The 15,926-nt window shown below is 39.5% G+C and overlaps 1 protein-coding gene across 1 annotated transcript in view; it reads right to left on the minus strand.

The window, feature by feature from the left end:
* Positions 1-15,926, minus strand: part of nek7 (NIMA-related kinase 7) — an 89,142-nt gene that overhangs the window by 45,943 nt on the left and 27,273 nt on the right. The window contains exons 2-4 of the mRNA XM_084723786.1: positions 12,155-12,242; positions 2,148-2,288; positions 579-641 (exon numbers count right to left, since the gene is read on the minus strand). Of these exons, the coding sequence (XP_084579912.1) occupies positions 579-641; positions 2,148-2,288; positions 12,155-12,214 (264 nt within the window). The 5' untranslated portion in view covers positions 12,215-12,242. The remainder of the gene's footprint in view (positions 1-578; positions 642-2,147; positions 2,289-12,154; positions 12,243-15,926) is intronic.

The raw sequence follows: 15,926 nt of genomic DNA on the forward strand, positions 1-15,926 counted from the left end.
ATTTGAGAGCAACCCAGCTGACACTTGTTTATGGCAGTTTGATAAATGAAACCACTTCATTGGGTAAAAAAAAGGAAAGTAAAGCAAGAAAGAGAAAGGGAGGAGGTAAAACATCAAGAGACACATGAGGGAGACTGCTAAATTTCCATGCTGATGCACTGCTGCCCAGCTCTAAACATTACAAAAAGATAAAAAACAATAGTTTTGGCATTTAAAAAAAAGAGTCAATGTGAGCCTGGAGGGATATAACACTTGTGCACCCCTGCACACACACACAGACACACACACACACACACAAGCTCAGAGACATAAGGAGACAGTAATACACATGTACTGTACAGTCACACACACATACTCATTCATATTCTCACTTGCGTGCACAAACACCCCTCTGCATTCATAACCACGCAAGGAAGCGTGCGCACACACACACGTGCATGTGCCCACACACTAACACACAAATCCGAGCCGTCTGGTGCAGATCAATTGTTTTCCTGTGGTGGAAGGTCTCAGCTGAGGCACCTTAAGAGAACAGAGCGCAGCGCATGACGCCGTCTCCCTCCTCTCTGGTTCTTTACCTTAAGGAGATCTATCTCTTTGATGCAATCTTGCCGAGCTTTGGCATCCATCAAGTCGAATATCTATCAAGAGATCAAAAGGGGAGAGAGAGGGAGAGAGGACAGAGAGGATGTTATGACATATTCAAGAAATGGTAAGATGGAGAGATGTAGAGAAAATAGGAAAAAAGCACTAAACAGAAAACATGGTTGCTGTTATCTGGAGGGTGGCGTTGGAGTCACTACAGGTGTTTCACATCTGAGTAACACGCACATATCCCTGTGTGAGGTGTGTGAGAGGTGTGTGTATACATGCTCAACCAGAGCATCACGTCCTCCTGGTGGTGTGGAGGCCTGTACAAGTCAGTGAATAATGTATGCGCAGTGCTGTATGTGCATGTATATATATGTGTGTGCACACCTTCACCAAAAGAACAGAGTTACACCATGAAGGTAGCATATACAGCCATATTGTATTTCATCACAACAAAAAATATAAATAATTACATGCATGTTTAAGTTGGGGGTGTCAAGATTCTCCATAATCAGATTAGACAGTATTTGATTTGATTTAAACATTTTTTAGTTGAGTTAAGATTCAGTATATTGAGATATATTGGAATACGGTAAGCAAGATGATATAATGCTATTTTGTTAATCTAATTTTAGGAAAACTGTCACTGTGTAGAGAACGAACCACTATATGTATAAAGTTTCAGTTAAAAAAGTTAACTTTTTTTGCAATCAGAACATGCAAGATAGGTAACAGCACTGCTATCTAGCGGTTAGGGGTTTTAACACAACACAAAACTACTGCCACTAATCTTTGCATGTATAATGCAATCATAAAATTGCAAAATGGAAGTCATCACTATACTAACATGTTTGATTCAAGTGAACAATTTCCAGTAAGAAACCTGCTGTTCTCACTATTCTTATAAAGGAGTACAGAACACTGATTCAGAGCATATTTGTGTGAAATTTTGTGTCATAATTAGCATATGAGTTCTTAAGTATTATGGCCAAAACATGTTGTGACCTTTGACCACTTCATTCTCATCAGTCAATCCTTGAGTCCAAGTTGCCGTTTATATGAAATTTGAAGAAATTCCCTCCAGGCACTTCTGAGATATCACGTAAACGAGAACAGGAAGGACATGAGGTCACAGTCACCTTGACCTTTGAAATCTGACCAAAGTCTAACCAGTTCATCCTCGAGTCCAAGTGGATGTTTGTGCCATGTTTGAAATAATTTCCTAAAAGCGTTTTTGAGATATTGCGATCACAAGAATGGGACGGATGGATGGAGGACCTGAAAAAATAGTGTCTCCAGCCACGGCTTTTGCAAGTGCAGCGGTATAAAAAGAAGAATTTTCTGTTTTGTCCAACTTTGTACAACATTTTTGTTGTTTTGTTTTGTTTTGTTTTGTGACTATATTTGTGACAGACAATCTGTCTGGGATCATTCATGAGGACAATGAAAAAATCAGCACAAAGATAGATGAGAAAGGCTGTTAAAGACTTGAACAGTTCAACACTCCACTTTGCCTGAACATACTGGCTGTCTAAAGTGATATTTTTGTGTCCTACCTGGACTTTCTTCAGAGCCACTGACGTGTTGTCTAACAGGTACCTCGCCCGGTACACCTCGCTGAACTGGCCACGTCCAATCTTCTTCTCAATCTGAAAGTTTGCCAGGGAGTTGTGGCCCATATCTGGTTGCAATGGTTTCTGTAAGAAAAAAAAACAACTCTATTAACATCTGTGCACCTACGCATGCTTGTTTCCGCAGCATATGCAAACACACACATATCACAAGCGGGGGAAAAACAAAAAAAAAACAAATGATTCACAGAGATTTTGCTGTAACCGTGTATGTGCCATTGAAGTGAGATATCAGTACATTAGTGAAAAAGGAAAGGATGAGGGCTGAAGGATGCGGGTGAAACTGTGGTGAGGCCCCAGCTTCAGTAGTTTGTTTTGCTGAGAGGTTGCTCTAGGCTGCTGATGATTTGACTGGCATTAGGCTGATGTGTCATGCTGCGAGAGGTCTTGAGGAATGTGCACTCACTAAACTGCTGTACCACATCACCTCACTTAAGCATGTAGATGGAGGAAAGTCCTTATTTTCTGTTATTTGCATAAGTTCCCAAAGAGCAACTGGAGGTTCGGGACTGAAAATATTTTTCCTAATCAATTTGAAAGTAAGAATTCACGAAGTAGCAAGTCAACATGTTACTTGATTAACTTTTTACAGGCAGCAGGATGGCATCACGATCAGCCTGACAATATTTTTGGAAGTGTTTGCCATGCTGGTATCAGACATTAACTTCTTATTAGAGAGGATTAACAGATTCACAATACACCATGATAAAATTCCCAATGGTTATTATTACTGTTTCAAATTTCAATTATCACTGAGACAGCGTTTGATTACTATGCTTTGAACTACTTTTGATAAATACTGTTCATCATCAACAGAAGTTAGCAACAGTCTCCCAGACGGCGGCAAAGCATTAGGGGTGTCACAATTGACATAATAAATCTAAAAATGATGAAAATGAGCTTTCAGAATCAATTATCGAAATCAAAGGCAGAAAAACAACAGAGTGTAGCTCATCAGCCATTATATCACACTTGATACCACAAAGTTTTGAAGAAGAATTTGAAAATGTAAACAGTTGTCAGGGTACACAACGGTTCAATAACAGCACAGCCATTGGCACTAAAAAGATAAATAAATAAATAAATAAACTGAAAAACTGGATCGAATGGTGGAAAGTCAAACTGGATCATGGATTTGGAGAATCATGACAACGTTACGCAGCAGCAACAAGGGTTCAATTTGCATCAGTGAAAAAACTGACATTGCAAAGGACATGATGGCTTTTCGAGTGTTTTCACCTGAGTTAGGGTGTCATTACCTTTTGAAGATTTTCATACACACATTTATATACAGTTACGGCTGGACGATATGGACAAAATCAAATGTCACAATATTTTTTACCGAATACCTCAATATTTATTGATATAACAACAACACTGTAGGGATGACTTGGCATTTTATCAAAATATTAACACAAATATATTTATGATAAATAATTATCAGACATATTGATAAAGCCTAATGATTAAGTGGGTAAATATATAAAAAACAGCTAAAATTGAGTGGTAAGTAAAATGACATCATGAACATCCAAACTCTAAGATGAGGTCTATCGATACACTGCCAAGTCCTACTCTGACCTTCCTCAAGTAGAGGTGAAAAAACTATTTCCCTGCAGGGATGGATAAAATATCTTATTACATAAATGTCAGCATCTTATCATTCCAGTCCATCTGACTTGTTTTTTAAGTTCACAGGAATCCAGAGTCCTCTTCCTTCTTTGTCTGCCAACTTATATCACTGACTGTCTGGCACTTGGCCACCGACAACAGGACTCCTCGCCACACGATTGGATGTACAAGCCGAGACACTCACCTACCACGATAAAAAAAACAAAAAACACAACACTCAAAAATAAACCAGAATGAGCCCCTTGGATATGATGTGTGAAAAAAAGCACGGAGCAGGCTGCTTGACCTTTCCAGCCTTTTGGTAAACTTGTACAAGGCGTCTGCGGGAGCAAACAGAAGGTGACAGATATCAGAATGCCACATGTCACCAGCGCTTCTGCCAATGTGGCGGTGGGAGCAGCTTAGGGGCAAGCGACTTAGGACAGAGGGATGGAAGACGAGAAGGGGGAGAAGGTCAAAAATTAATCTCCTAAGCACTAACACACACAAGACGGGAGTGTCATCACACTCATGGTAACTCTGTCAAACTGTTTCACTTGTGTTTTGCAGTTTGACGGAGTCACCATGAGCACAGACCGCAGGCTGTACAGGATTCCCTCAGCCGCCGAGTCACTACAAAAGAAAATGATGATGACATTTTTATTCAGTGAAAAATTAAAAATTAAATCCAACCAAAACACGGAAAAAAGAAACACAAGTCTAGCTGACTGCAACTGATTATTTTCACTACTGACCAATCAGCAGATTATTTTTGAAATTACTTAACCAAACATTTAAGTCTTAAACCTAAAAATATTCAATTTATAATAATATGAAACTGAGAAAAGCAGCAAATGTTTACATTTGACCTGCTGGAAATAACTGAATAAATAAACTTTTTTTTTTTCAGCATTAGTGAAAAAAATGCTTAGTAATGTTTTAAACAGTGAAAGCCTATATATCTAATGTTGACAACACTCAAGCAGAGTGGTATCATCACTCAGTCAGGTCTATTCAACTGCTTTTTAAAAGGGCCAGATTTGAAAAAAAAGTAAAGTGTTAAAGGGAACAGATGTTCATATTTCCTGTCTGACAACGCATTTCTTATTTTTTTTTCACCACTTCATTAGTTTCCACAATTGGAAAACAAAAAGCAGAGGAAAAAAAAGCAGTGAACTTTTGCAATCCTGGATTAGAAGTGGTTTGTTGTTTTAATAAATACAATGTTGGATTCATCATCTTTTTTCATTCAGTTTGACCTGAGTTACAACTTTTTACAACAATAGATGTCTAATTAACAGCATGAATGAATGGGCTAATTAGCTTAATAATAAATAAATAAAATCCTCTAATAAACAATGTAGCAGGTTATTTAAATAAAATTACAATTATATAGTTTTTGCCATATTTATAAAAGATCAAAAGGCCAGATTGGAGCTGTTAAAGGGTCAGACTTAACAGGCCAACTGAATAGTTCTGCCATAGACTGAATTATGTCTAACAAAAATGAACCTATAACTTTATTAACAGGTACAAAAACACACACACAGACAGGGAAGGGAAGCACAACTCCAAACAGGAGAAACTGTTTAACGTTGACAGCCAAAGGAAGAGGCGTGAGCCAATTACATGCCCTGTCCAATTAACACTTAACACCGTCGAGGTGTGTGCATTTTTCAGCATGACACCACCATCATCCCGAGCTGTCTGAGAGTCACTGACAGAGAGCATGACACACTCCACAACCCATTATTCAACATTACAGCAGCTCAAAAAACCTGCTACACACTTTGTTGATAGCTAACTCTGAATTCTTTAACAACATCAACACATTGTTCCACAAAACCGCATAAAAGAGCAGCAAAATACAAATATCTGCATTGAGAGTGTGGCCATATTGTGCAATGACTTGTCATAATGGTGACAGATGCATTTGTGCAAGGATGCAGGATGGACACTGAGGTGTATGAGAGAGAGAGAGAGAGAGAGAGAGAGAGAGAGAGAGAGAGAGAGAGAGAGAGAGAGAGAGAGAGAGATGGAGTGAGAGAGAGAGAGAGATGGAGTGAGTAAGAGAGAGGGAGAGAGAGGACAAGAGGGCATTGCTTTCATTCGCTGCGTGGTAGCTTGACAAATGTTAGCATGAGCCTCTAAAGCGCTGTGACAACCGCCTGCTGAGAGCACAGTCTTGCTAATGTGTCCTGGCATGCCAGCCCCGTAATCACACATTTACATATGCAATGACCTACATTTGCATGTCAGATCGCACACTGTCCGGCATGATTAACAGTGGGCACCTCCCCATGTGGAGTCGCCCTGGGTGGCAGCAGAGGCCGTGCGAGGGCGGAAGAGAGGGCTGGAGGGAGGGCGGCTTTTTTGGCAGCCAAGGGGCCGGGCTGCCAGGCAGGATTATGTCAGCCAGCGGCCCCGGCATTAGACACTTCATTAGAGCTAATCTGTTTAGCAGTGGGCAGTGTATGTAAACTTCACAGGCCATTTGCGGCACCTCTTCGCCCCCTGGCCTGGCCTTCAAAGGGCAGCCAGGCCAAAGCTGACTGACAGGCCGTCTCATCTGCCGCACACGGGTGTCACACATTCAGGAGCTCCCAGCTGAAACACAAGGCCCCGACAAACACACACACACACACATCGGGGGAAGTCACAGAGGAATGACCCTGAATGACGCAGGGGTCAGTGTCTGAACTAAACTGGGAAGAGAGGGTTATACAGACAACTGCTTGTGAGGGTCTAAACTTGATTGTTCATGTGTTTGTTAACGGCAGAGCCCAAAGACTTTTCAAAAGAACACGTCTTGTGTATTTTGTTTAGAGGAATGGGTAAAATATGGCACAAATGCTGCCAAAGATACATGTTTGATTCTTTCTTGGGGCATCAGTAATTAAAAAAGAAGAAAAATTAATTCAATAATCATGTTTTTAACATTTATCTATGACAAACATCTCATATCAGTGTTAAAGCGATAATATGCTACACATTAAAATGGCTAAAAACATTAGACATAGAGGGTTCAATGGTCAGAAATGTACTTGCCCAAAGTCAATTTTTACTTGCCCATGTACAAGCTGTTGTACTTATTAGTGGTTATCCAAAAACAACAAACACTAATGTAACTGTCATGTTCAATCTAGGGCTGAAACGTCTATAAAATGTGAAATAATGAAAAATGTCTATCGCAGTTTTTTCAAAGACCAAGGTTATGGCTTTATATGTCTTGTTTTGTCACTCAAAAACCCAAAGATATTCAGGTTAATGTGATAAATAAAGAATAGTGAGAAATCTCCATATTTGAGAGGCAGAAAACAGAATTTCTTGCAAAGTTTGAATAATAAAATTACTTAATAAATAATAGATTATCAAAACAGTTTGTCTCTTTTTTACCACTTGCCCAGTAGAGCAAGTGAGCTGCCAGATTTACTTGCCAGACATGGCATTTTACTGACCCCGGGCAAGCAGGCAATTCTTATTGGTGAGCCTTGACTTGTGTACTTGCATCATACCAAACGTTTCCGAGAGAAATCCATAATTTTTCAAAGGTGACGGTGTGTTTCCTCAGTCAGTTACTCCAGGCCTGGACTAACTGAAGGCTGAGACAATTCAATAATTGGTATTCGGCCCATCGATTATCACTGTCTTCATAATACAGACAGTCTTCATGTTTTTCTTAACTTACATTTCTATGCTGTACCATGTGGTGAATTTACTCTTTTCACTCACATCATTCTGGTTGGTGATGGGGACAAGCTGCAGGGGATGAAGATTAAGTGGCAGCCGTGCAAGGTATTATGGGTAACGTCTGTGAGGGACAGCGTGTCTTGGGTATAAAGGTGACATACAACCGCCATGGGCAACTCACTAGCAGGAGAATTGAAAGAGAGGAGAGCGAGAGACAGTGGGAGAGCAGACAGACAGCTCATCGGAGGAAGTGTGATTCGAGCTGCCCAATAATGACACCATTGCCAAACACAACTGACAAGACACATGGAGAGTGGAAGAAGGAATGCGGAAGACAGGGAGAGGGAGAGAGAGTGAGGGGAGGGGGGGGGAGACAAGCAGCAGAGGGGCGAGGGTGTGATGTGACAGCCCAGCAGTGCCAACGGCTGCCACAGAAAGGCCAGCGGCGGCAGAGAGGTGCTGTCTCCCATGGAGAGACACACAGACGGATGCAGAGACAGAGAGAAACGTCCACACTAAGATGGCGAAATTCAAAATCCCATCTCTCCATTTTGGTACACTGAACCAGAATTTTAGAAATCTTCAAACTGAGCTTTTAAGAAAACTGTCTCCAGAATTAATAAATCTGAGGACCATGGCCACGTCTTTTTGTGTCGATGGGGAACATTAGTTTAGACAAAAGTAGGAAAAAAGCAAAGGAAATAAGGGAAGAGAAAAATGGAAATCACATGCAAAAAGGTCACAGGCCAGACGCAAACAAGAGACAATGTTGTTCATGGTCAGTGCCTTAACCCTGTGGTTCCTAAACAGCGTAAAAGTCTGGGTTGTCCAGGCTGCTGAAGGAATTTGTGACAGCCACACAATTACTGTAATACACAACTATATAAAAAAGTTAAGAATTTTGTTATGCATTACATTTTTCAGCTTCACCCACTCCAGTGGCATCCTGTGGCACTGACAAAAAAATAATGTGGAAATAAATAACTTCCATTTATCATTGTTTTAGGGCTTAAGTCCTTTTTACGCTCTCCAACTGTAAAAGTGTGAAGCCTATAAACCAGTTTTTAAAAAATGTTTTAAAATTTCATCAGCTCAAATGTGTGTCATATGCTACATCACAGCTCAGTGCCCTTTTCTCTAAATTTTGCCAGGAGTTAGTCTTAAGGCTAGCTATGGAGGCCAAATCGAAAAAAAAAAAAGAAAAAGAAAAGTCCCTGAGGAAAACAGAGAATTTAATAGTTGCAGCTCTAGACAGGTTGTCCTGCTTTGCCAAATATGGCTCTTTTGATAGGAAAGGTTGCAGACCCCTGCATCAAAGGAACCTCATTTTTTATTGATTGCACAGTTGCGATCAGTAAAAAAGTTGCCAAATGGTGGAAGTGTTAAGAGCGTGACATATCAAAGGCCCTGACTGACTGACACCTTTCTTTTTTTTCCCTACCTGATCTCCAGGAACTCTGCCTCTGACTGGTCAATACTCATTGGTTAGGATGGTTATAGAGGCTATTTTGCATGAGATTTTGACTCAACCTTTGTGTGTTTTGGGCAGAAAAGGTTTGAAAAGCACTGCATTATTAGGCCACCAGGCACCCAGTGATCAGTGATCAGTGATTTTCAATATAGTGGTGATCATTTTTACATCAATATTCTCATTTCATTGAAAAACATTAAAAAGAATATAATTTGTAGGCCAGGACATCTCTGCAGCACAGCAATATAAATGGTATTTTGATACACATTTCGCAGCAGCCCATACTGCAATTTCAATAAAATTACAATTACTTGTTGACCCTACCGTTCACCTCATGAACAGTTATGACCTGTGAAAAACACTGCTTTCTGCTTGTTGAGCTATTGGACATCAAAAACTTCACAATGTATACAAATGAATTAATTAATTATGAGTTTAAATGTACTGGAACCCTAAACAGAGGTTTCACCAGCTGAGACCCAGCTAAATATCTGCACTGTGATGCACAGTTTTGTTTTTTGCCAACCAAAACAGGATGAAGAAGGAGAGATTTTGTCATTTGTTTTGTTTTCATATTGTTCAAGCATTTAGGAATGGACGGGAATCTGTACAGAAACTCTCAAAACTCTAGTTTGGACACATAGTTTTGGTTGTTTTTTTTTTACACGTAAACAAAATTAGTCAGATTACTGTGGATGTAGTCTCCATGAGGGACAGGGAGAGGGATACACAGAGAGAAAGAAACAGCAACTGGCAGACAGGGGGCCCATTCCCACCCTCACCAGTCACCTGCCCCCTTGAGCACAGCACCATGCAATATTCATCCTGAGCCAGTCAGCCAGCGAGCCAGCCAGGCAGTCAAACCGGCAGGATTCACCCCAAAGGTGCTTCTCGTTCTTCTCCTCTCAATCTGCTCCACAACCGTACCGCCTTGTCTCGGCGCTTACAGACAGATCCGTGTCTGTCAAACTCTGCAGTGACTATCAAAATCTGATCTGAGGGGGCCTCCTCGCCAACCCTCCCACTCACTCAAAGAGCAAATGCGCCATTAAAAATGCACATCTTACCAGCTCATCTCGTTTACCTAATGCATATGCATCATACCTCCGGGACCAAGAGAAATGATATTGCAAGCGATACAGAATATCCTTCATCAGATATACAATTCAGATTTCTTCAGGAGGAGGCTGGTGGTTTTTTTTCCCCTGTGCTACCGTGCAGACTGAACCTTGGGAAAGTGTGAAACAGATACAGGACTTGTTGAAAGACACCCATCTGGTTGCTGGTTAGACAGCCATCTACATCCTCTAACCGACTCTCTCAGTTCAGACGTGCTCTGTGAGAGTGAAAAAGCATGACGCAACACACAAAGTTCACTGTGCTACCAATAACCTGAGCACAGAAAGTAGGCCTGGCATTAACACTGATGTAAACTGCTAGAAATAGACTGAAAAACAGAGAGAGAGAAATCATTAAGCCTGAACAATAACACATAATCAGATGTTGGTAGAAGATCTAGTGTCTGTGCGTATGCGTGGGGGGGGTGTTGCCTAAGTGAAATTAATCATTAGAGCTTTTATCTGACTTTCTTCTGAGTGCAACCCAATTTATCCTTAATTTTGCAATTACACATCTTAGAATAAATTAACCCCCTTGGCAATTCCAGTGTTAATGTTGCAGTGCCCTTGCATACACAAGAAAAACAACAACTGAGAGAATGGGCCTATTTTTAGGGTTGTTTATTTCTAAAAGAAAAAAAAACCCACATGTACTCTGGGGCATATGGATGATCCTCTTTGTTTAAAGTCTATTCAATAGTTATGGAGGCAAAAACATCCTTCTGGAAAGAAATCAATGGGCCTGATGTTGGAGGGCGGTATTAAAATCCAACAATGACCAGATCTGCACAGAGCAAACCTGAGTTGTATTGAACCAAGAGAGGCATGCAGGGAGGCCAGGCTCTGCCAGCCTCCAGAGCTCTGCTGATCAATAGAAACAACTCAACATTCATCCACTGCTGTCTATCTCGCACACAGGCTACAGTGGTCTGAAGGATGCTCACACTGAAAGCACAACTTGATTGACGCAGGGAAAAAGGGGTAATACAGAATATTTACAGCTCAAAATATGAAGGAGGTGAGATACAATGCTTGGGCTATATGATCATAAATTATTTAATACTTCTCAACACTTGTCCCTTGTCAATTAAGCTACAGGGAAACAATTTATAATGCCACAATCCTTACTCAACTGAACAAAAAGGATAAAATGTGACACAGCCGTAATAAAAGATCCACTGAAACAAAACCCTGAGCAACAGGGATGGACCGTATGGATAACATCTTTTATCATGGTGCTTTTAATTTTATATCACAATTATGATAAAAGTACACTTTCTAAAATTTCAGTTTAGAAGGGTGAGCGACAAAAAGTATTTTAGCCACTTATGAAAGGTCCACCTAAAAAAGAAACATTAAAAAAAACAAATGAATCACTGTGCACACTTTATATGGAATATTTTCATCACTTTACTGTTCTTTGTAAGACAGCAAACTGCCGTTATAAAAGCCAAACCTCACCCTCTCTAAACCAGCCAAACCCCTGGTATACCACTGCCTCAACTGCTCAGTCTGTTTGTGTTACTGTGTGACTTCAGTACAGTCACACAATCATACAAACAGGTAACAGATCAAATGTGAGTCCTGTGTTCTGTGAGGTAAAATGATTTTACATATGGAGTTTGGTTGGTTTGGGAGAGAGATGGAAATATTTGGCTTATATAACTAAATATATTCATAATATAGTGTACACTTAAACAGATACAATTTTTGTTAAGGTGAACCTTTTGTAAGTGGCTAAAAAACCTTCTGTTGCTGACCCCGCCACCCAGCACCCGCTGTAGCTAACACACTGACTATCAGTAATTACCTCATGCAACCCCACTTCAAATAATCCAAACTATCCATTTAAATATCTGAAAGATCAAGATACACCTAATTGATGCAAAGATTAAAAGAGCGAAAACTAACCGAGTATAAAAGGCATGACAAAATATCTGGCTGCTGACAGTTTTCATCATCTCATCCTGCTTCACAAACCAAGTCGGCAGGTTGGCTTGTGTTCGTGTGTGTGTGTGTGTCTGTGTGTGGACTGACTCTACCTGGGGTTGAAAGACTGGCACGGCCGCTTGCTGTCCTTGTGGCTGCGTGTCCATATCCATGGTGTTAGGAGCTTGATCCTTTGCACCTCTGAGAATAAAACACACAAAATAGAACGTCTGGTTAGTCGACCCGATGTGGACCATCCAACAAAACACTCAGCTGTCATTCCCTTTACAGAAAAGCACTGAATTCTACAACAACGTTTCACAACAAGTGAATAACCTCAAATCAACTGGACAACTGTTCTGTGTTGTTCAGCACCAAACTACTGAGTGCTAGTTGCTGCCAGAGTGTCCTGTTTCAGCAGAACTGGATCCCACGTCATGCCTGTGGATTTGACACTCTTTGTCTGGGTCGTTCTCAAGTTGCAGCATAGCAGAGCTACAGCAGGCAGCGATATTAATCTGAAGAAAGCACAGATAATGCCACTGTGCGGTTCCTTGGCGCTCATCCAAAGAGCCTTTCATGGGAATTACTGGTTATACCGGCATTCAAGCAGTTCCACTTAATTTTCTATTTTCTGAGAAAATATACGTCAGACAGGGGAGAATGTGTTGAGTATGGGTGTACACCTTAACGCTGTATAATTACATGTTCTGGCTTGTAGCCTGGAAGCAAGCTAATTGCATAAGATACTCAGTTGTTTGTCTTATCACCACACTTAAAAAAGACAGTGCCATAATATGAAATGTTACCTGAATGAATAATTTACACAAATCTTTGAAAAAAAAAGTATGATGCAAAAGTTATATTCACACATGCAATTAGACTCCAGCATCTCCACTCAACTCATACATGTGGGAAGAGTTTGACAGATGCTCTAGGATCACCTGCAGTGCATAATGTAACACACATGATATGGTTACATAGTCTAACAATTAACACCAGTTTAAATATAATTTACATGGGATATACGGGGTGGGAAATTAACATCAGCCACCAGCCAAAAATATAAGTTAATTCAAAAACAAAACAATAACTTACTATTAAGTGACAGGTGAATTTTAAAGCTACTACAAGGAAATTCCATATTTTGCTGATTTTTGAGGCCCCTGTAGACAAACGCAGCATAATAACCACAAAATATGAGGTCAAAAATAAAATTAACTACATAAAAACCTCCTCCTGCCTCTGTTTAACTGGCTAACATACTACTCACTGTTACTTTAACAAGATAATGTAAACACAGGCTCATTCATCTGATTTCAAGGAGAATGCAACCCGGTGGCAGGCAATAAGAATAACCATATGTAAATAGCCAGTCTTCTTGTGGATAGTCTTGTTATCTTATGTAGGTCGTATAAAGGCATCAGTAATAAATTAAGACTCTTTCAAACCACTTAAAAACCCTTGCACTAGCTTTAACATTAAGACAACACATATGACATTTCCATCTTAAAGACATTACAATACTAATATTTCATATCAAAAGTACCAAAGCAATAAAAAAATCTAAGAGCTCATTCAAGACCTCCTTTCAGTTCAATCTTTATTTTCCTATAAGTTTACAAGCTTATATTTTTATGCCTACAACTTTTTTTTTCTTTTGGCTGTGGTATCGATAGTGGTTTCGAGCATTGTTTTTATACTAGTATTGTACTGACGTTTAAAATTCTGGTATTGTGACATCCCTAGTCCACATATAATTGCTGTGATGTTTCAGTGTGTGCACATGTGAGCATACACATGCATCTGTACACACACTGTGTGCTTGTGAAGAAAATGGAAAGAGCTATTGCTGAATAGCATTAATGAGTTATCAACAGAGGCAGATAAACACTTGTATATTCAGTCTGTCAGTAAGGGGTTAAAAAAAACAAAAACAGTACATGGTTGGTTTACCAATCCAGATTTAGGGATTTAGTGATGCTGCATGACATAAGAAAACAATAATATTGAAATTTTGAAAGATATTGTGACTGCCATATGTTCCACAGTAAGTGAGAATGATCAATTTTCATCACAAGTTTCATTTTGTCTGGAAAAAAAAAACTATTAAAATCATGATGATGTAACATTTGTTGAGGTCTGTGCTAAACGTGTTTTCTTACATGTGGAGAACAGAATTTGATATTTTGTCACACATTTTTCCCTTGTCAAAAAACTCAGAGCTCTGCAAGTTGGATGTTGTGCTTGTCTGTGTTGCAAATTCAATAATATAATGCAATAATACACGTGTGTGTAGAGACAAATGGACATATTCACGTTCAAAACGGGACACAACGCACCTCACAGTGGGACATTTGCACGATTTTCCACTAGAGTGAAGGCCGTCTATCTGCAGATCTGTCAGTTTGTCATTTGTGTATTACTAACTGTCTCTATATCTGTGTCGCCTCAAACCTCCCCAGCCAATTAAAAATCCCCTGGTACAATGGAGAGGAGAATGGCACAGAGGAGCCGTCTCCCTGTCCTCCCTCACTAAAGGCTAATGATACTAATTAGACATCTGCCAAATATATACATATATAGAAATGCATGGCACTATAAGTGCATGTTTGTGTGTTTGTGCTGGGGGTCTTAAATATGCGTATGAAGGCATGTGTATGTGTGCGGGTGAGCAGGCACGTATTTTGCAAACACTGTGGTTGTTTATTTTAGATTAGTTCAGCTTTTTTTCTGGGGGTTCACTGGCCTTCATGTGAGCTTTGAAGATCAGGAAAATAAGTGTTTACACAACACCATTTCCCCTGGGATTGCATTGACTATATTGGGAATATTCTTTTCTGAAATTTACATTAAAAGCTTGTTTCAAACAACTTTAAATCAATTCAAATGTAAAAAAGGTAAATAATAAGGATTTAAAAGCACCCACTGCTGGAGGCAAAAAAGGAAAACTAGAAAAACATTGTTAAATGTCCATTTCTGAATCTTATGGTTCTCATTTTAACTTAATAAACCCAATAAAGAAAAACAATTTTTGAAAGCCAACTATGCGACGACTTGTGAAAAAGCCTTATAATGTTAGGCTGCCTAACTGTACCAATGGTACCATATGTTGATTAATTTTTCACCATTTCCAAGGGAACACAAATAAAAGGATCTTAGGCTACCTACAGTGTCCCATCCTGTGTCCAAAACCACGCTGCTCGATTAAACAGCAATAAATGAATTTTCATAAGTAGAAAAACATAATACTAAAGCTTATGCAGAGAAATGTGTCCATTATATGTGCAGGTGAGAGCTGGCATAGAAAACAAGTGGTAGGACAGATAAACACAATAACAAAGAAAAGATCAGCACTTCAGTAGTCTGCTCTATCCACAAAGTCACCATAACGTTTGAAACATAATCACATCAATGAGTTTATTCATTGAGCTAACAAAGGTATTATCTGCCAAATCTGTATCTCTGTATTTATCTTCACATGTTAGATGAGTGGTCGGCACTTTGCTGCACTGTGGAGGAAAAGTAATGTCACGAGAATCTGTTTTCCTCATTACCATGCAGATCTATGCAGTGTGTTTTACAATGTGATTAGATCACTTATTCCACAGGGGAAACATGTGATCTCAAAGTGAAACTTGTATTGTGTTGTTCTTGAATTAGTATGTTCGTAAGACTGACAACCACAAACAGACAGCACCATTACAATACACTGACCCACATACTGTCTACTGTAGTGACAGGATAAACACAAACCATAACAACAAGAGAAAAGTGTATTGTTATTCTTAATATTTGTACTTATATTAACAAATTGTAATGATTAAGAAAACTGTCCAAAAAAACTTTTGATATCATGCCAGTGATGATCAAATATTTAACAAC

Source organism: Lutjanus erythropterus, chromosome 7 (assembly GCF_056507025.1).
Source record: "Lutjanus erythropterus isolate fLutEry1 chromosome 7, fLutEry1.hap2, whole genome shotgun sequence".
In the NCBI taxonomy this organism is placed as follows: Eukaryota; Metazoa; Chordata; class Actinopteri; order Lutjaniformes; family Lutjanidae; genus Lutjanus; species Lutjanus erythropterus.